This window comes from Anopheles coustani, chromosome X (assembly GCF_943734705.1).
Source record: "Anopheles coustani chromosome X, idAnoCousDA_361_x.2, whole genome shotgun sequence".
NCBI classification, from domain to species: domain Eukaryota; kingdom Metazoa; phylum Arthropoda; class Insecta; order Diptera; family Culicidae; genus Anopheles; species Anopheles coustani.
Window position 1 is genome coordinate 4,322,767 of NC_071290.1, and position 21,807 is coordinate 4,344,573.

A 21,807-nucleotide genomic window follows, 5' to 3' on the forward strand; every position below is an offset into this window, starting at 1 on the left:
GCAATTCTATACGCTACATCCGAATTTACCTCCCTTGGCAGAAGTTTTCAATTTATCTCGCGTGCAGCGGCTGAATGCAGTCGAGAGAAACCCAAGCCACCAAATTCTACCCAAACGAACACACACACATCCGGGGGTTTGTTAGCATAAGATATTGCTTATCAGCGATGGCGGGCGGTGGACATGCCGTCGAACTTTCTGACCGGACGCGGTGACGTGTATGAAGATCCCGCTGGCTCGGTGAGCCTCGGTGGTTTGCATACTTCCGAGCGCAAACTAGACACATATTTCAAATCCGTCACAGTTTCAACTTCCGGTTCGAAGTGGCTTCTACACCTGAACCATTCAGCCCTTTCAATACGGACGACTGTGCTGGGAAATAGTTTAGAGTTTAAACATTTCATTTTAGTAATCCAGCGAAGGAGGAAAAATCAATCCCGAACACGCACGGGCTACCGAAAATTCACCCCGAGGCTGATAACCACGGCGGCGTAGGGTCTTTGACATCCGAGCCGGCAACAGTTCAGGTTTGGTAGCGGTCCGATTGACGTCGTCGACGTGCCAGAGTGTGGACGATCGCTCGAAGTGGCGATAAGCACCGGCAGAGACCATATTAACAGTAATTCGCTCTGCAATTGCTGCGGGCAATTTTAACCGCGTGTTCTCTCGTGTGTGTGTGCGTGCCTAGAACATGCTGTATTCCCATCCGATCCGCGGGCGCGCCGTTGTCGTCGGGGCCGTCAATTGACCTGATCTTTTTCCATTTTCAGTAATAGATGAGATAAGCGGCGGATGTTACACCGCCATTTCGAACCGCGTTGTCGACCGTCGGCCAGACGAGTTCACGCGGGTTACCAAATCCCTAGGCTGGAATGTGTGGGGCGCGGTCCAAAAACGAGATTTCGTCCGCAGGGCACCGCTAACTATAAACATAATAAACAGCTTTGCGGTCTCACGCAACTGATAGTACCACCGATCCTTACAGGTTCTCATTCCATGGCTCGTTAGGTATGTAGCTGATAACTGAGAAGATCTGTGGGCGCGTTGACAATTTTCTACGTTTTAAGAAAACAATCTTTATGTATTTGTAATTTATAGCACCGTTTTGATGGAGCGATGTTAATGTCACAAACGAAAAGTAAATTAAACAATCTATGCCAAAGAGGACCTCGTCGGCGTGGGTTCCTTCCCCTGTACAAGAGGACTGACTATCCACGTACACAATGGAAACAGTCATGTAAGCCCTAAACGGGCATGACCAACAAGATCGTTACGCCAAGAAGAAGATGCCAAAGATATATTTTATTAACAATGGGTTCGGTTCTAACTTTCGGATATAGTGGTAGCTGTATCTGGAACTAAACAGTCCAATTGCTATAATTAAAATGGACCACTTTCATCTCAAAAGAATCTAGTAACGTCGATACATTGAGGAACTCTTTCAATAGTTTATTGTTTGATGTACTTGTACTAAAACACTACAACGGGTTTACAATTTTGCAATGTATGACACTTCCGTTACGCGTTAGACTTAAAACTTGGGAATATTCTTATGCCCGGGAAAGAGGGACTGCCGTGCTGCCGAGCTAGACTTCGACTCCTGTCGAAACTTTCGTGCCGTCGCTGCGGCGCCACGGGGGACAGTTCCAATCGGAGCGCTCCGTAGCGGGGATCACGCAAAGCCGACTCTCCCACAAGCTAGGGGGGGGGCCCCTTTTCTCTCTATATGTACAAAAAAAGGGGCCACGTATATAGATATATCGGGGGAAATGCACTTTCTGTTTTCATTTGTACGACAAATTGTTTTGTTTTTCTAAACAAGGAAAAAAATAAAATAGGTTTATTAAATACCTAAGTGTGTACAAAACAAAAAAAAATAAAATAAAATAATCTTAAAGTACGCACAAAAAAAAAGAATATCTACGGAAGGCCCTATCACAAGAGAAAACCATATCGCGAGTCGCGGTGGCGCTCGTGCTGCCCCGTGGAAGGGTTTTGGCCGGTGGCCATCATCGCGATCGTGCTTGAAAAGCCACCTGCTCTAAGGGATTGAAATGGTGGGCTGGGGTCCTACTATCAACGCCTCCCCCCATCCTCCCTCGGGATGGATGGGTTTGTCTTTCCTTCGCTAGCATCTGTTTAATCTTAGCTTCTCTTCTAACCCTCCGTCACATCATTTCAGTAGAATTGATTCTACACCTGCCAGAAGCAAAAGCCAAGTTTCAATCGAAAAGCCAACGGACGGTCGTGAAACATTTTTCCAATCCTAGATCGAACGCCACAACAGGCTACACGCTGGCGGGGAAAAAACCACAGTACAGCACAAGTGTGCGTTCCGCGAGCTGCTTGGTAGCCGCTTACGAACCCCCTGTGCATAGTATTTGTCTCGACTCCACCAGCTAGGTGCCTACATTCGCTTACTTATAAATACACTTTGAAGTAAAGCCCTACCTTAAAATTCTAGTAAATGCACATTCCGACAAGCAGCTAAAAGGGAAAAGTTACCCAAAAACATCCATGTTCTGGAAACGATTCATCCTTCTTGCTGTCTGTTTCTCGCTCGCTCCGTCGCTCTGCCTTTTCAATGTGTTCCCTCAACATTCCTGTTCCTCACACGCAGTCACGCGTGTAGAATAAAATTGCTAGTGCTACCACGTAGATTACTTTTTCCAAAAAAGAAAATTATGGTTTGATTGACATCCGCTGCGTTGTATTTTCCAATTAATCTGCACTGGGTGCAAGGACACACCGGGGCGGACAGCAGCTCGATAGACTACTTGCTACTAACGCACACCCTCTCTCCTTCGTTTGTAGCTGTTTTGAAATTGCAACACGGTATCACAAGTAATTTCGCAATGTCTTTCGCAATTAAGATAGCAGCGCATGTTTTGGGGCGGGGAGACTTAGCTAAGCAAAAGATTAAATGAACTGCCCCGAACCAGACGAAGCGAGCCGACACCGGGGGGGCAGAGGCAAGATGGGGGGGGGGGGGGGGGGGGGGGAAGTGTGTTTGGGTGGAGAGAAGATAAACCTGGTAGAACCCTTGCGTCCTACTTAACTTGAGAGAATCTTTTTCGAGTGATTATACATCGTAAACTAATATCGACACATCGAGGTGGCGCTGGTTCGCAACGGTTGGAATGCTTCAAAAGCTGTGCTCTAGGAGGGCTTACCTCGCTAGGCAGCTGGCCTAGGACAGAGTGACTACTTGTCTCGCACTGGATTGGGTATACTCAGTGTCAGTGATTGGTTCCAACCGGCCGGAGTGGCGCCCGGAAGTAACAGTGGGGGGAAGGGATAAATGGAGGGAGTGGTGTTGGTGCGAGGGATCCAGCGAGACGAACTAGAGCGGCCCATCGGCCCACTTCAGTCTATGACGTAGGCCCAAGGGTGGTCCAGCTTGCCGTACTGGATGTCGGTGAGGGTGTTGTATAGCCGCCGGTACAGCGGGTTGTCGTGCGATTCAGTCGGCACAAAGATCTCCTCGCCCATGTACGCGATGTGTTCGATTGGGCTGATGACGGCCGCCGTGCCTGCACCGAACATTTCCAGTAGCTGTAAGAACAAAGAGAGAGCAAGAACACGATCAGCTTGTTGTTGACGTGTGTGTCATTTTGAGGTACCTACCCGTCCTTCCTTGGCCAGCTTCTTCACCAGCGGCATCGTGAACTTTTGCTCCTTGATGGTAAACTCGCCCCACTGGTGGCAGAGGCGAATGATGGAATCACGCGTGATTCCGGGCAGGATGAGACCGTCCAGCGGAGGCGTCACTAGTACACGCTCTGTTTTTTGGTGGTTACGAAATAGAGGGTTAGTTAGCTAGTTCGGGGGGGGGGGGGGCGATGAGATCTACGCGCTACACAGACTACAGACCTCCGTTCTCATTCATGTACAGCATGAAGATGTTCATCACGCCGACCTCGGTCAGCTGATGGTCGTCACCGTACAGCCACAGCACCTGGTGGCAGCCATTGCGCAGGGCCTCGCGCTGCACGTGGATGGTGGGGCCATAGTTGGAGCCAACCTTGCGGTCACCGACACCGCCGGGCCAGGCGCGCGTGTACTTCGGCTCGGCGTACAGCTTCAGGCCGCTGGCACCGGGCTTGAAGTATGGGCCGACTGGCGACAGGATGGTGTACAGCAGTGCCGAGTCCGATGACGCAACACCGAGCGTGGGCTAGAAGCATAAGAAGCGGACATGCGTTAGTGTCGTCGCGATGGAAGACGGACATAACCGCACGTAACCTACCTCGATGCCGATCAGGGTCGGGCGGATGTAGAGACTGGCGGATTCGGTGTGCGGAACCCACTCGGAGTCGATCATCACCAGGCGAGCCATCGCCTTGATCAGCTCCTCGCCCTCGAACGTCGGCAGGCCGGACCGGTAGGCGGTGACGTTCATGCGCGCCATGTTCATATCCGGGCGGAAGAGACGAATCTTGCCGTCGTACCCGCGGTACGCCTTCATACCCTCGAACAGCTACAACCACACGAAACGTACACAGACCGTTAGCGAGCTCATGCTACCCGTGGAGTGGATAGCGAAACACCTACCTCAATCGCATAATGGAACACCTTGGCTGCCGGGTGCAGGTTCAGGTTCTCCATCGGCGTGATCTCCGGCTTCTGCCAGCCTCCGAGCCGCCGGTGGTACGGGACGCGCAGCATATGATCCGTGAAGTACTTGCCGAACGCCAGGTCGTCCACATCGGGCTTCGGATTTAGCTGGTGGGGAGCTGCCAAGCGGACGCTCAGGTCGGAATACTGCAAGTCAAACAGATCAATACAAGGTTAAGAACTCTGCCTGGGAATCGCAATCTGAAACGATGTTTCATCATCCACTATTCTGCGACTAGGGAGTTCGAAGGGAAGCTTCTGTAACAGTCTCTGATACTGTCGTCAGATATCTTTGGTGACGTATCTTCATACATCAATCTTTAACTGAATCAATCAGTTTGGCCTATTCGGGATATCGATCGATGGCGAAGTACTAAAAAATAATGACGAATTGAAAATATCTTGCAAGAGTGAACTACAACCATTTGTTCTTCTCCACAAATGTCTATCTGTTCGGTAGCTGTTTATTATATGTACCAATTAAGCAGTGTAGTTGAATTTTAGTTCCATTGCAGCCTGCCTTATCGATCAATGAATTTATATCGATCGGCGATATCCAACATTCCTCGTAGTGAAACGTTATCGATCGATATGCGACGTCTATGTCGATTCCGATAAGCGTCATTTTTTTAAAGACCGTCCCGTCGGAAGCAAAACTAGCAAACAAACGATATCACGCAATCGACCGCGTATGAAAATGCATCAAAAAGCCTGCAAAAGAAAGGTACCACTAAACCGGACTGATGAGATGGTGAACACAAAGGCAGGTCAAGTTCACGGTGGTGGAGCGCCAGATTAGCATTTGGCGAGCAATGGCACCTTCGGCGACGGCATTTCATTAACCTGCCAACCTGACCGGTGGGATCCGGTTGTTGGCGCAGTTTGGCAACTGCGACGCCATCGCCAGCACGCGCCTGAAGCATGCCAGCGTGTTTGTTTACGCGCTGCTGATGCAAGACTGTGCGCGTGGTACATCATTGGCCGGGCGGCCGTGGAGTGGCACGAATTCTTTGGGTTGCTACTGTGCGGCGTAGTACGCTCTCGGCTGCCATCAGGACACACTTACCTTAAACTGTTCGCCCACGTCGGCCGCATGCTCGAGCGTCATCGGGAACGGGGCAGCGATCGGGGCCACCTCAGCCAGCTTCGGGAAGCTGTCCTCCTCGTCCACCCGCAGCTGGGCCTGCTGCTGCATGCCGCCATGGCCGCTGCACAGCCGGACCTGGCTCTGGACGAGCAGCTGTTGGATGAGCTTGTGCTGGTTCTGGAACACGTACCGGACCAGGTTCTGTCGATGGAAAAGAATCGAAATGATCAGCTGGATGTCGATCGCTATCTGGGGTGCGCCTGTCGAACGGCAAACCTCATCACAAGTGATGCTCATAGTGGCTCATCAGGCGCTGATAACTGATGTTTCTCGCTGTTTGCCATCAGCTACGTTGCAAACTGGCGCTTTACGCTTTTGAGAAGCAATAGATGTTGTTCGTCAAACACTTTCTTGCTTTGTATTCCATCCAATTGCGCTTTGCAGGTGTCGCACTTGAGCATGTTTCCTTCAAATGGGCCAACATTTAAAAGAAAACAAAGTTGGTTTTCCCCGTGTCGTCAGCTGAAGTGACGTAGACTACTGATAAGCCTATGAAATGTACACGCGAAAGGGAAAGGAAGTAGGAAGAGAGCTGTACTTCAGCGCTTGGACTACCCACAAAGGAGTTGGTAGGTAGTCTGTTCTGATATCCTAATGTATCCTTAGATACAGTAGACTTAGACATGTTCTTAAGACGCTTGGTAGACAAAGTGTTAAAGAAACATACACTTTTCCATATGCCTAATTATATTTTTCCTATTTAAACATACGCTTTTGTTCGCAAGCAGTGCGGTAAATCATAAAAAATTGGTATCTTGCTATGGTTTTGATAAAGGGACAGACTCCAGACATTTGCTCCAGAAGAGGAAATAAAGAACGTGTATCCGCAAAGACGTCACCACGGTGGCACATTTTGTGGCGCCCGCTTTGCGTACGTTGCGGTTGCGTGACGCGGCATCATCTCGTGCCACACCACGTTTCCCGCATTTTCTTCCTCTTCCCCTCCCCCTCTTCCTCCGCTATCTCCATATCAGCAAACATCCCCCTCCCAGCGCCCCACCATTCCAGTCTGCCAAACTTGCCGAATACTGCCACTTGCACAAACAGGCCTTTGTGGCATATTTTGTTTTTTTTTTCCCCAGCGCGCCTCGCCCTCCTCCGTTGTTGCCATACCACCGTCGTTCGCCGTGCCGTGCCGTGTCTTGGCAAAGGCCATGCGGTTCGTTTTCTTCTTTGTCGAAACGTTGCTGCAGAAAAGGAACATCCCTCCTATCGTTCCCAATTTCCTCCCTGCCCCGGCCTTTTAAAACCTGAGGCGCAAGCGCGATAAGACGCCGTCGGCGGCGGCTCGCTTAAAGGCACCCGGGCGGCCCGAAGGGGCGGCGGCTGCCTTATCAATCACATTATTTTGCCACGGATGCAAGAAATGTTGTGGTTTTCGCGTAGGCTCATCATGTTTACCTTACCGACGCGCGATTATCATTTGTTGTACATATATACAGATAGTTGGTACATTAAAATTGCCATCGTGTTTTAATCTGCCTCTCGTGCGCTGTTTTGGTTCACAGTTTGCCTGCCGTTTTCGGCGTGTCCATTTTGCCCAGCCGCCGCACTATCGGCAACGGCACCATGGAGGAGTCGGTCATCGGAGCAATTCTGCTAAGCACGCGGCCCGGCACCCATATTTCACGAGACTCCTCCTACCAGTTCCCCGCACCGGTCCAGTGCCGCCATTTGCCTCTCCGTGGTGGTTGAAAAACACCGTGGCACCTTTTTTTCCCGGTAGTTACCAGGCAAGGGATCGTGGATCGATAAGCGTTTCGATGATGAAATGCGAATCGCGAATTGATCGACGTCACCGGCGATAAGAAGAGGAGGGCGGACGCCAGGCACTTTGTGTAGCCAATGGGGCGGGCTTTCGGCGGTCGGTTGCCTGCAACACCTTACACCGAAAAGGACACACCAATCGGGAACCAATCAACCGCCGTTGATCCTGTACGCGGCACACAAGGTCAAAACAGCGAAGTCGACGATAAGAGCCGGTGAGTGGCAAGTGTGGCCGAGCCTTTTGACAAAGGAAGCGAGAGCTTATACCAAAGGAGTCCCACGCTGGCGGGTATGATAAGACCTATCTGAACTGGCAACCACATCCCCACATTTGCAGTATGCTGTACTCTACCGCAATGTCCGAACGGGTGACTAAGGGGTTTTTTTGTTTTTCGATACTTGCGTCCTAGTAGCGAGGTAAGCCTGATGGGTGCCTTCTCCTGTTATCACAAACATATGCACTTCGTGAGAAATGTTCTTTTTTCCAGCCTTTTCATTTTCAGTTATTCCAATGAGCTAATGCCATTCTGAGGAATTGGGATTTTACGATGTGCTGGAGATCGTAGAAGTCTTCGGTTCGAATCTCGAGTCGGACATTAGCTTGTCTATATACCATTCGAACAGGTACTCTCCTCGGGGAGATGTTGGGGAAGTCTCACTAGGGGAATGTCGTGCGCCACTAAAGCAGGTGATCGTCCGTCATAAGCTCTACCCTTTGCAATTACGATGGCAGCTGTTCGCCGCATCTAGTGTTTTGCAACGATTTGATTGGTGTTCCCGGTAATGCTGGTGATGTGTTTCATCATACTGCAGTTTGATAGTTGCGGGGTTAGTGTTTATTTGTTACCATCTGGGTCCCTGTTCCGTTCGGCTTGGTTAGGAGATGCAGCAGCAGTGTTAGGGTAGGGAGGGCGTTGCAGATCGTATCGGTCAACTCCATGCCGGGGAATGATCGCGAACTAAATTGATCCATTAGGTCGTACCTTCACCGGCGCTTGGTGGGCAGTGCCGTGTTTCAGTCGCCCCGCTCATGCTGAGTACAAGGTGAGGCTGAAAGTTACCGACACCAGGTGGACAACGGAGAGCGGATTGGTGGCGAACGAGGGCCAGATCTGCCAGCGGTCGCAAAAATTTGTCCTGGGGGTCACACAACAACACTCTGCGGCAACTGGATCAAAAACCCGGACTCAGCAATTAAAAATGCGACCAAGGCGGCGAGTGTGTGTGTGCTGTCCCCCTTTCCGTGGTATGCAAATAGCACTAGCTGTTGTACTACCCACACGCGAAAGCCGTAGAACAAGGGGTCCGTCCGACCAACGGCTCTAGGCGTACAAATAGATCAATTTAACCCATTGTTGTGGCATGGCCGTTCTGTGATCGAGCGCTCACTTAGCACTTTTGCGGTGGGTGATGGTTTCACTAACCTCTACTGCTGCGAGCTGAAATTGTCGACTCCACTTGCCACTTGCATGACGCTCCACGTGACTCGGGTTGACGACTACATCCTAGCCGTGGCGCCAGTCGCTCGCGAGTGCAAGCGAAACTGGTGCAGATCTCCGGCACCGTCGTGGAGCAGGTAATTACCTGCCGGCCTTCCCGATGTACAATGAACTCTGGTACTCTGGTCTTGTATGGATCGGAGGAACCGGGCTAGTCCCGGCAGGAGCGCAACTGGTGGAACAACATCCACCATGTCTCTGGTGACGTCCTTCGATGTCGGCGCATTTCCGCATATGGCTCACCAGTTCTAGTATTTCCGTGGTTGAATGCATTAGAACTGCCTACGCCTCTCGATACTGGGTGCCCTCCACCATACTAGATCATATTTCGATATTCGCTCTAGCTCGATCTTAGAGAGTGAGAGATGATTGATGTTGCTGTACTCTAAGCAACAGCACGGTATTGAAACCAGCCTGTTTTCTTAAGACGACGAGCCCCCTTGAACACGTACAATCTAACACCTTGTTGAGAAAGGCGCAGAACGAAGCTGACCACGTCATCCTACCGTTCCGTCTTGAACACCCTCCCCTTTCCACAGAGCCAATGTTCAGGGTGTTCTGGATCGTTCTCGATCGTACGCGGGGTCTAGACTCGGGTGCCACATGGAGTAATTCGTTCATTAACAAATCACCATGGAGGAGAAGCAAGTGGTTTGGGGTTGTGTAGTGCCAAAAAAAGAACATAAATAAAAAAAAGACAAGAGGAAAACAACCATCTGCTGGACGCGAAAGCGACAAGCGGCACGTTCGCAGACACGCCGCATTTGGGAAGGCAGCAGAAACAAGTTTTTCCAACCGTCTTAGGGTTGCTGCTTGTTGTTGATTTAAGTAAATTCTCGCTTGTTGTCGTTGCTTATCGATCTTGTTGTTGGTGTAGGTTTTCGTTTTTTTGTTTTTTTTGCCACATTCACTCCCCTTGTGGTTTCGAGCACTTTTTAGCTGATGATAAAAAACGAAGACCCATACAAATTTGTGCACTATTTCGAAGCGATAATATTGTTTCAGCGCAACAGTTTAAAATTGGACTACATAAGTGATAAGGCTGCTCTCTTACCTTGCTCCGCAGGACCATTATTGCTGTTGTTGATTACTTGCACTCTTTGTTGATGTGATGTGTGAAGGGCACTCGGCTGCTACCGCCAGTTGCTCGTACCGCGTGTCCTGCGTACTTTGGTACGTTTAATTTTATTTATCTGTACCAAAGCTTCCGGCTTCCGGCGTGTGTCTCTGGCCTGTGGAGCGAGAAAGCGGTTGAAATGTTGTGAGATGAGGTCGTTTTGTTGACTAGCTTCTCCGCACCGACACCGGCCACGCACGAGAATCAGGAATCGTTATTTGCACACCAGTAATAATAGCACACGCACGCACGTGGTTAGCGAGTCCAGGCGTAAAATCGGAATTGAATTTCTCTTATACGATGGACCTTATTACGCACCGAATGTAAATGCCTGGTGAAAAAATGTAGAATTACTATTTTCAAGCAATCTGTTTTCGCTTGCCTAAGTTCTCCGCACCGAGCCCGAGCAGACCTCCTTTTGCCAGTACACTTTTCCTTTCACTGGTGCTTACATAACCTTTTTTATTGCTCTCTGACTCTAGTTTCATTAACTCTTCCCTTCCTTCTTTTTAGTAGTTCGCCCAAGGCGTACGTGTTATCCAGTGGCTGGACAGGATGGCAAAACAGCGTTTACTAATTCGGCTTACCGCTGTCACATGCGCACCCCGTTGTCAAATACTGGGATCAACAGGAGGGGGCAGGATCCAACAAATATATATGGAACCGTTTCTAACGAAATACACAACAACCACAGCAGGATAATGGGGGGGGGGGGCAAAGCCTGGCTATCCTCACTAGCAGATCGTTGCTTGTCTTCGCATAATGGTTTATCTAACTTTGGCACACAGATATGTCTCGCTGGTTGGTAGATTTTGTTGCCCCCGGGATTTTGATTTGCTCCTTCGTACCTTTTATATCGCTCGGAGATAAAACAATAACAAAAACGGGAAACACACACGCGCACAGCAAGGATCGCTAGCGTTTTTTTTTTGTCGGTGGATGTCCTTCGGTTGATACGCTCGCCTGTGTTTGCTTGCTGCTAGTTGGAAACGTTTGCCGTTTTGTGTTGAGCTCCGTGTGTGTGTGTGTGTTTCTTTGCTTTTTCCCTGTGCAATGCCGCTAATTTCTTGCCTGCTTTCGCAACTCGCTTTACTTGCGCACTCCTGAAGAAGCAATTCGACACTGACGGGCCTTCGCGCTCGGCGCGGGAATTAAAGTGTCCGGCTTCTCGCAGGCTCGGCCATCCTCGGGCTTGTCCACACGTCGCAACCGCTCGCCGCCGCCGCGTGGCCTATCGCAGCAGGCGTTTAGACATCATGATCCGGCCGCAGGAGCAGCGGCGTAATCAGCGTGATGCTATACGACCACCAACAGCAAACGGTGCCACCACCACGAGCGCGCGCGAGCTCACAGTATTCCACCGTATATATCGCTCCGCGATCGAACGATCGATCAATCGATCGGGGGGCGGGGAGGGAATGAAAGGGGTTTCGGTGGAACAGGTTGGGAAGGGACGAATTGCGCGGTTTCAGGAATCGTTCGACCACCACGGGCTGGATGGAGGGCACGCGTGGTGCGGCTAGCGGGACGTTGGTGTGTTCGCGCTCGACTTACGCCGATAGTGGCAACCCCCCGCCCTGCAGTCAACCCTCTCTCTCTCTCCCCGTTGTCCACCACTACCCGCCGTTCTGGTGCCACTTCTTGTTTCCGAACCGCTCGGAACGAGAACGCACGAATCTGCTGGAGTTTGCAACTTTTGGCGACGCACGACGAGACGTGCCCGCCGATTATCGCCGGACATGGCGCACAGTGGCCCTTCGTTCGGTGGCACTAACGGAGGGTCGTTAGGATGCTTTTAAAAATATTACAAAAAAAATATAACAAAAAAACACAAGCGTATAAAAATTAAACGCAAAATTGTTCAAAAATACATAAGAATAGATTTAAAGAATATCAAATAATAATTTTTATTGTTCTTGGAGTCTTACAATGTACCAAAACCACAATTACTTTGGTTTTTCCTTATTTTTCGGCTTGACCCAGACGCGTTAGAGACATAGTCGGATGAGTTAGAGACAAAATGAGATGCGTTAGAGACAACTGTCAATGAGCTATTTCAATACCAGTTGCTTTAGAGACAACAGTTGATGAGCTATTTCAAAATAACGTGCGTTAGAGGCAAAATCACCCAGAGGTTGATGAATTGGATTCATTTATAAATCATTTGTCTTAACATAGACGATCGTTTAAATCGGCCCAAATGAATCGTTATGCACCAAAGTCAATCCCCCAAATGCAAATGGTCGATCGTTTAGTTTTAACTATCGTTCAAATTAAACGATTCCGTGTGCGTTGTTTGTTGAAATAATGTGTGCTTGAAGGTACTCATTTTTATGATTTTTTTTAACTTATAAAGGAACAAATCGAACGTCGGAACACTGTGCGCGGTTGGCGTTTGGTTGCCGCGCGCGCGCACACACACAGGACGCGATTCTGCGTATCGTGTCCCAAAAAAACAATCCCCCGTCGGACGGCTGGGGCTGTGGTGGTGAGAGGTTGGCCCTAAAATTGTTCTTGTTTTTCGGCGATGGCGTGAACCCCGGGTCCAGCGGCCGCGTGTGCGTGCGTGCGTGCCCCGGCCCCGGCGTTCGGGTTTCGCGAAACCCTGCCCAAGGCACTTCCACGTTCGCGGTCGCGGTCTGTCCACACCTTGCCGGTGCCACCGAACCACCCTTGCACATCCCCCGCGCGCGCGCTCTGATAAGCTGACATTGACGTTCGCTCCAGCCTCTGCTGCTGGAGTGCGAGAGTGTGTTTTTTACGTTGTTTAAAAAGTCGGTTTTTCGTTTCGTTTGTTCTCTTGTTTTTTTTTGGTGCGACCAAAATCGCAATCGCGAACAATCCCCGGAGGCGTATGCATGAGTAGTTGTGTGGAGATTTTCGGTTGAATAGTCCTGCGCTCACCCCGCGCACAGTGGCGTCTCCCGCCTTGGCCAAACTCTATCCTTTTACGTGTCATCGACGTCTTGCGTACTTCTGGGCGATAAATTCGTTAACGAAAAGAATGATGTGATGCAGATGTTCCTGTCGTTCCTGTATAAATTTTGCTAGAAATATTGTTCAAGAGGTTCTTAAATTTAAACAATAAATAGAAAACCTCCTGTGGCCGGCCCGTTTGTTTTTGCTCGGCAGATTTGTGGAAGCTTTTAAGCTAAGTCAAATGTTAGTCTTCAAAATGTGTTTTCTCTTTCAAATGCCAACTCCAAGACGCGCCCCTTGGAGTGGCAGGCGGCCGACCAATCAACTGCAATTTAGCACTCACGGGTACGCACACCCCACGCCGGACAAACAACTTTTGGCCACAAGCGCTGGCAAGCAAAACAACGTCGCAACAAGCGCAGTAAATTGAGTTGTTTATCTTGTTTTGCCGAGATGTCGTGTGCCACATGCTCCTATTTTTCCATCCCAATTTTTTTTCCAGTTAGTTGCGCTAGACCTACATTTCTAGGACATTAAGGGTGGTTGCAGTCGACAGGATCGTACGATAATGTATGGAAATTCGTTTATTTAAACAACCATCCTTTCCGTCTACCAGTTCACAGCAGTCACAGTATCGTTTGCAAATATTTGCCAGCCAACAATGTAAATCTCTTTTCTGTCGTTTACTCGGCAATTAGTAGGCAAGTGTTGATTAAACGATTTAAAGGATTTTTCACAGCCATCCGTTAACTGACTTCGACCGGTATATATTTTTAAATCAGCCTCCCATGTGGCAAATATTGGGCACTTTTTGCTGCCTGCTGCCCAACAAACGGGTTTGTAAATCGTTTGGCGGCAATTAGGCCGTGGTCACTAATTTGATTACTAATGGCGATCAATGCTACATTGTACATATTATTTTAGGTGATATCTTTATTGGGCAGAAGGTTGAAAAAAGCTTTTTTTGAACGACATTTGTCCCCGCTTCAAGTCCTTCGAAAGTATAAAATCACGCTTTAATTTGCAGGCAAATGTTTTAGTTCGTCGATAGTGTTAGATAACGTTGGACATCCCATCTAAACACTCGACCCTGACTTCTAGTACTAATGAAACTTAAAACGTAGTAATTAGTTCGTCACCTACTCGAATGTCAATGGGGAGAAATAAACGGGTGGGTTTTTTTGTGTGTAAACATCCAGGGGCAAAACAAATGCACGGGCACCACGCAATTTCCTAGCTGGAAGTACGACGAACTGCGGCAAGCAGAGGAGGAAAGGCTGCTGGGACTGGGTTGGGGTGGCAGGAGGAAAGCAGAGTGAAGTCATAGGCCTTAGAATAGTGGTGACCGGTACGGCAGAAGTCGTTATCGTAACGGTTGCTGTCATGTTTATGAACAGATCCTTAGCTTGACGCTCGCTCAAGGACTGCACACACTTCCGTTTGCAAGACTTAGAACTGTCGGTATGTCCTTGCCGCAATGCTTCATGCGCTTATCCACTAGATATGACAGATTTATTCTGTTGCCATTTTTATAGTCAACCTCTAGGTTAGTCGACTTGACAGCGTTGCAATCGGTGCACGACTATCTGGAAGCGCCGGTATACGCACGCGTTCTTAATGGAAACGGCATTGATAGCTACTTCTCGTCGCATTGCTACATTTTGCGGAATATGCGTCGCCAACACTGCAAAACCATCCTTGAGCACACAGACGCACTGCTAGGCGCATTTACTCGCGGATCGAATGACGGAGCTGTGACGCACATGAGTGTTGTTGTTGTTGTTGTTGAAAAAACAAGTTGACTAACAGGGACCTGTTAAGAACAGTTCGTGCTTCCCGGAACGGTTGGGGCGTACGCCACACAGCAATAACAAACCAGCAGCCCGGGCGAATCAACGGCGCGATAACAAATGCACCGGAAGCTGACATCAGGTGATCGGATGATCAAGTATCTTAAACGTAAACAGGTTTTTACGCTGATGTTTGCTTTCCACCTATATTAGATGTTCTGTAACATAGAACGCTTGTAGATGGTCATGCATTTGTTATGTGCTTCAAAAATAAGAACGACATAAACTTACAATTTGTGGATACATCTATAAGAGATCCAAGGATTCGTGGTTTTGCTATGTGTAAACTTCCGCCTTCGAGTCTCAACAGCCCACGTAACACTTTGTCTACCCTGGAGAGGATTAGCCTTTCATAACGGTTAAGTAGCTAGCGCCCCCTACTTTCAGCTATACTTGTGGCACCTGCGTGGCATATGGGATCTGGTTTGGCATCACCCCCACCATGCACGATGGGACACATCCGATGTCCTTGGAGCCGCTCCATGTCTGTGCGCAAAAACAGGCTCGCTTGCGGTGTCTCACTGTCTCATAACGTTAGCCACCGTCATGGTTGAAAGGAAAGGCTAACAGCAACTAGAATTCATACACCAGTCCACACTGGATCACTTCCTTCCCCAACTTTGAGAAGCTACACAGTGTGATTGGGCATTTTGACGGAAACAGTAACAAGTGGATGTCATTACAGTGATGATTTTACTATAGCTCGATATGTATGCATGCTCCTCTTTTGCCGTAGCAGAAGATCTTTCCGATTGAAGGATCTTGCGGCTACAGTTGACGAAGGATACTAGGACTAGGATCTGGTTTCTTCAAATTGGTTCTAATTGGTCCAGGTCCAGGCAAAAAAGAGGTCCTGCCCGCAGCAGACCACTTCACCGCATGCGCAAAACAATGTCCTTGGATCTTCTTCTCCATAGTGACACGGTAGTAATAACCATCATGGCATCGTCACTCCAAACAGTGCTGCATCACGATGCCGATGACGATAGCGTTCCAAGTTCCGCTCAAAAATAACTTGTTTTCTGCCGCCTGTAGACTGTGATGGGTCTATTGCGGAGAGGGGGGCTCCAACACGGGCGGTCCGAGGGTTAAGACAAAAATTAGCCCAAAAACTTGCGGCGCCCGGTACTGGTATTGGTGATGGGCCCGTCCGCGGTTCCACATTTTGCGCAGCATCGCAATCCACGACAATATGCATGCATGGTTGGAGCTCCTCGCGGTTTCTCGTCTGTATTTTAGGAGCTCGCTTATCATCCCTACCACCGCTTGAGGACTGGCTCCGCACGCCTGAGGCTGTAGCGGAGCGCCGCGGTGTAGGGTTGGCTGGCCAAACTGGAATGCGTTTATGTGCGCGTGTGCGTGTGCCACGGTGTCCAAAAAAATGCCGCTAACAGCCTCCCCTCCTTCCCCTATCGTCCCCGCCTCCGGACGACGTGTCGCGGTTGTCTCTACATTTATATAATTTCGGGTAGGCCCGGTCGAAATTGCGTCGTACTTTCCGAGCGAACCACGCAGCATGTGGATGAACGGTGGCGGAGGCCGAAAGGGGGAAGGCTTAGATCGGAAGAAAGTGGGGAGCGAGTGCGGGGAGGAGACAATACGACGACCGCATACGTGAACAACGGCAGTTTACCTTACCCTTTCCATTGCGGAGTTATGATTCTCGTCTCGGTAGTCGTCCGGTGTAGCAAAAATCGGGATCCGAAGGTTGACATTGCGATTCGCCATCGATACAGATGACAATGGCCCAAACAGGGACGTCAACCTCATTTGAGTCAAAATTAAATAATTTCACTTCATAGTGACAGCAGTTGATATCTTCCCATTTTTCAAATAAAAATACTGTACTTGAGTTTTTAATATTTTGCGTCTATAATTCTTTTCCGTTCATTCCTGTTTCCACAATGGCGGATGTTTTCTTAAGTAAGTAAGCCCCCCATTCGTCCTTTTCGAAACAGTGGACGCACTTGTTTTCCTCTTTCACTTGTGTCGACTTCTTTTTCATCCTTTTAGTACCCAATTCGGCACCGCTTAAGTTTTGCACATTTTTTTGTCACGCCCGAATGTTTTCTTGTTTTTTCGCTTTCGCCGACACACACACACATCTCTTAACGCGAGTCGCCCCTCAAGGTCTCCAGACGGTTGCCATTTGTTTGCCGTGTTTTGCGATTGTTTTCTTTTGAATTCGGCATGCAAAATGTGTACGGTTTCAGCGAGATGTAGCTAGAATACGTTCCTTGAACAATAAATTCTCCTATTGTTTGTTGTTTATTTCCGCCATTCCCGGCTGATTACCAGCACGAGCGAGCCTTTTTTTTTGTTTTGTCAAACAATCGGTTCGTTCTGCCCGCCATTTTTTTTTCCGGCCAATGTTTTCTTGTTTCTTATTTATGACTCGTCCATCGTACAGGGTCACGACAAGGAAGGTCGAAATCGACAAATACCCGAAGTCATGTGCAGTTCGAATGCTTATTAATCGCTGTCAAAGTCCGCCGTAGCTGATTTACCTCAGCATCACCAACGCTAGGCGTGAGGTGGAGGTGCATTTGTTTTGTTTTATTTCGTTTTACAAACTCGCTCGCTATGCTTGCAGAAATCAAGCAACGTGTCTAATTTTGAGAGTTGATGGAGGCGCACGGTAGTGCAAAGGAAATAAACTCGACGCACCGAAGATGAGACTACAGCCATCGGAAAGGAAGGAGAACGAAGGATATAGGAAATGGATAAGGCAGGAGAATATTATGCTACGTTTGTTAAATGCCGAATTTTCGGCGAAACAGGCAATTAAACTGCATGGAACATGCGATCCGCGCCGTGTACGTCTGTGTGTGCGCACCACCTCGCGGCTGTGACCGTGACGGGCGGTGACGTACAACTCCGCACAACGGCGGCACGACGACAGCGAACCCTGGAACCGGTTTGGGTCGAGCCCAAAATGAATCGACCAATCAGCGCGCGAGCCGCCGTTTTCCAGCCCCCAGTCGCCACATACATAAAATACTATCCATCCTGGCCGGCCCGCTCGGCCTCCTTCCTCCCCACTTCGACCAGAGACAAGATCGTCAGCTTCTTGCACGCATCTAGAACAATTAAACGCCATCAACGTTAGTCTGCTCTTTATTGTTTTATTTGTCATCGTGCAGTCGTCGTAAATGCCGAATGTAACACGTTAGTGTCTGGAGCGTTATCCTGTATGATCATGCATGAAAAAGAACGTAACAGACGAGACGCACGCACCGAAGGGAAACATGGCTGCTTCCGCTCGGGGGAAAAAAAAGGTTTTTGCGAAGCGAGGGCTCGACTTGATCGAGACCGATCAATTTGGCCTTACGCAGCGGAGCGGAATGAAGGAAGCAAGTGCTGCGCAACGTGAGCGAAACACGCGACGTTGAAGGGCGACGTAACCTCAATCTTGGCGAGGCGCACACCGTGATCCAATAGAAGTTCTCCGCCGACGGTGGCAACAACATGTAGTTGTTGTCGTCTGAAATTACTAACCCCGATCCCTCCCATCCCCCCATGCAACCCCCCACTCCTCTCTGGCATCAATTGGCCAATTGTGCCCCCACCATTTCGAGAAGAAACCGTGAAGCCATGATGGAGCTCGGTCGCTGATCGGTGCTCCTGATTGAATAATTGTCAACTCCCAGTGGCGAACGTTCCGGAACATTCCCCGGACAGCCGTCTGCTGAACTACAGTCGACTAACGGCATTTTGGCAATATGAGTAGATGGCTAAATACGAGATTCGAAAACCCGTGCATTGCTGGAACTGAGTCACGGCTTTGCGTACCGCTCGCAATAAAACCCGCGTCACCAGTAGTACTAAAAAACAGTTCCAAAACAAGCGTCGACTTATCACCGAATCGCAACCTAATTTAAGCATGGAATGCGCAACGTGGACACATGCCGCAGTTTGTAGGCCCACGTCAATCTAGCATGGAATCGTGCCTGTGTGTGTGTGTGCCCGCGCGCACACGTGTGTCTGTGGGGTAAGGGGGGGAGGGATGAGTGTTGTACATTTAATACCTGATACGAAAAATAATACAAATTATGACGTACCGGTATCACGCGAGTAGATTAGACTTCAATTTAATTTAGTTTGCTTTTTTTTTCTCCCCTCCTGTCCCGTCGGTTTGCTTCACAACTTTACTTTATATCCTCTTGTCTTGGAATATCCAAACGTGATTCGGTGTCCCGCGCTTCCTATGGTGACGCTGCCCGGTCATGTGTGGTACCAGATTATTGTTATCATATTTACTTGTGCCCGTATTGCGTGCTATAGTTTTATCAAACACATTCCGGTCAACTGGTATCTCCTCATAAGTCTTTCAAATCCAGCACCCCCTGTTCTGCGTATGTTTCATTGAACTAAGGCAATGTTTTTCATCACCAACTACCCGGAACTACTACGCTGTAATTATAATTCGTTTTTCTTCGAAACCCATCTAGGTGATAGTTAGTTGCGGGGGAAAATCATGCCTATCCTCTATTTCGCTTCCAATATTATTTTTCGGTATGTCAATTTGAGCCAGCAAGCAGGTTTGAGCCTACAGCAAACTGATTTAATAGATCTACCGATATTCAACGGCATCTTCCGGTGAAAGGACATTTTTCAAACGGAATTTCCCACAGTCGAGCGGGCAAAGGCCACAGTTTATTTCACGCTGATTTTATAGCGAGCTTGAAATAACAGTTATGAGCCCATTTTCAATCGTGTTTGTGGTTTGTTCAAGAAGTTTGTAGCTTGGACGGTCACAAACATAATCTTGAACCACAGTCAATTGAAGATAACGCATCAAGTTACCAACGAAAGTACAGCTTTATTCCGACTTTTTCTTTGGTGACGGCCATTACTAATAAAAATAAATAAAAACAAGCCGCTGTCAAATAATCGCACATGGCCCATGGTGCTGCAACCGCACTCGTGTAAAGTTGGCAAGCAATCTAGTCCGATGGTCCGGCAAACCCGCCTTACCTTGTATTTGTCGTACAAGCCGCTTTAATCGGGCTAAGTAAACTCTTCTTGTGATGGTGGGTGTTATCTGGTTACATGTCCGATCTGATTAGGTTGGCCCTGGTTGGCTTTGTTGGTTTGGCGAGCGACCGGCTTAAGCTTCTACTAAGCGTTTATTGTGTTATTTGTCTTTCCCCTTGTTCTATCGGGACAGGATTTGGTTCATTAAAAGGTGATCGCGAGGGTTATCGTGTGTGTAGGCAAGCGGCACTTGCTGTCTGGTAAATCTGGACGATGGTCAAACGCGCCAGTGGCGCACGCAACTAAGGTACTACTTGAAGTACGGCAAGAATCACCACGCACGCAAAGAGGAAACGCTAGTAAAGGCTTATTATGGCTCAAACGGAGAACCGGAGAAAGGTGATCATAGATCTGGATGCTGGCACGGACGACGCCTGGGCGCTGCTGATGCTGCTGCGAGGTGAGCAACGGTACGGCTATGAGGTGATTGCCATCACGTGCGTGCACGGCAACACGAACGTGGACGACGTGACGATCAACGTGCTGCGTGTGCTGACCGCCATCGGACGCACGGACATACCGGTGTTCAAGGGCGCCCGGGAGCCGTTCATCACGTCCCCGGTGCCCCGCACCTCCTACTTCCACGGCGTGAACGGGTTCGGCGATATTGCGTTCGAGCAGCAGATTGACCTGGGGCTGGTAAAGCCCGGCCATGCCGCCCCAGAGCTTTACCGGCTGCTGGCAGCGCACGGTGGCCGCGTGGCACTCATCTTTGTCGGCCCGCTCACCAACCTGGCGCTCTGCATCAAGCTACACCCGGAAGTGCTGGAGCTGCTGGGCGCAGACGGTCTGTACGTGATGGGCGGGAATCGGCACGGCGTGGGCAACACCACCCGCTCGGCCGAGTTTAACTTCTACGCCGACCCGGAGGCAGCGCACATCGTTTTCCAGCGGGTGCCCCCGAGCTGCCCCATCACCGTGCTGCCGTGGGAAACGTGCCTGACGCAGGCGCCCGCCCTTCCGATGGCCTGGCGTCTGGACGTGCTCGGCGGGGGACCCAGCGTGAACGAGGCGGTCGGCATGCTGAACGCGATCGAACGCAAGCTGTACGGTGAGCGGCCAAATTGGATGCCGTGCGATGCTTTCCTGGTGGCGGTGTTTGTCGATCCCTCCATCGTGGAGCGCTCCGAGTGGTTTCACGTCGAGATCGAGCTGCACGGGGCAATCACACGCGGCCAGATGGTGCTCGACCATCTAAAGGCCAGAAACGCGGCCAAGCCGGTGGAGGGCAAACCCAAGGAGAACGTGCGTATTATCGATCGGATTAATGACGATTCCTTCCGCCAGCTGTGCCTTATGGCCGCGCTGTAAAATGGTTGCCATCAGAACCTGTCGAATATTGTGAAACACCAATTAGTTGCTGATTGTTTTGTTTTTTAATTGTTTTTCATATTTTTCCCACCCGTCGCGTCAGAACAAGTAAAGCTAAATGTCGTGCATTGATAAGTTAGAAACTAAACATTTAGGATGATAGTCAATAGAATGTTAAAGGATTCTATGCAAAATAACAAACAACAATTAAGTAGTCTTCAGAGTGCCTAATATATCATAAGGATTGTTTCTCCAAAAAATATTCTCGATTCCAAAGGGAGCATCAATTTAACAAACAAATTTTCGACGTTTTTTGGAATTTATTGTATTCCATTTTTTTTATATACGTATATATATCATAGAAACTTCCCTTACGACAAATTTAAACAGTAGTATTTTGACAATTTACTTTTTCTGTGAAACTTAGGCAAGTCATTGGTGAAGGTGGTGTAGTTCAACACGGATACAGCCCTGTATGTGCTATTTGACGAATAAACTGTAATTTTGTGTTCTCTTCTAGATTGCCGGATTACGCTTGTTCAA

The 21,807-nt window shown here is 49.2% G+C and overlaps 2 protein-coding genes across 3 annotated transcripts; one reads left to right on the top strand and one right to left on the bottom strand.

Moving 5' to 3' along the window:
• Positions 1-1,433: 1,433 nt before the first annotated feature.
• LOC131269812 (branched-chain-amino-acid aminotransferase, cytosolic) lies at positions 1,434-11,219 on the bottom strand. The gene is made up of 8 exons (XM_058272342.1): positions 10,996-11,219; positions 10,085-10,262; positions 5,684-5,905; positions 4,555-4,764; positions 4,250-4,480; positions 3,874-4,177; positions 3,628-3,782; positions 1,434-3,555 (listed from the first exon to the last, which is right to left on the bottom strand). Exons 2-8 carry the CDS (start codon positions 10,100-10,102, stop codon positions 3,367-3,369), a joined length of 1,329 nt encoding a protein of 442 aa, XP_058128325.1. The 5' UTR covers positions 10,103-10,262; positions 10,996-11,219; the 3' UTR covers positions 1,434-3,366.
• Positions 11,220-19,823: 8,604 nt separating this feature from the next.
• LOC131268633 (nucleoside hydrolase-like) lies at positions 19,824-21,785 on the top strand. 2 transcript variants are annotated; one of them, XM_058270864.1, is made up of 2 exons: positions 19,824-19,949; positions 20,087-21,785. In XM_058270864.1, exon 2 carries the CDS (start codon positions 20,266-20,268, stop codon positions 21,262-21,264), a length of 999 nt encoding a protein of 332 aa, XP_058126847.1. In that variant the 5' UTR covers positions 19,824-19,949; positions 20,087-20,265; the 3' UTR covers positions 21,265-21,785. The 2 variants fall into 2 exon arrangements, with proteins under 2 accessions (XP_058126847.1, XP_058126848.1); XM_058270865.1 differs by having other exon boundaries at positions 19,828-19,963.
• The last annotated feature ends 22 nt before the right edge of the window (positions 21,786-21,807 follow it).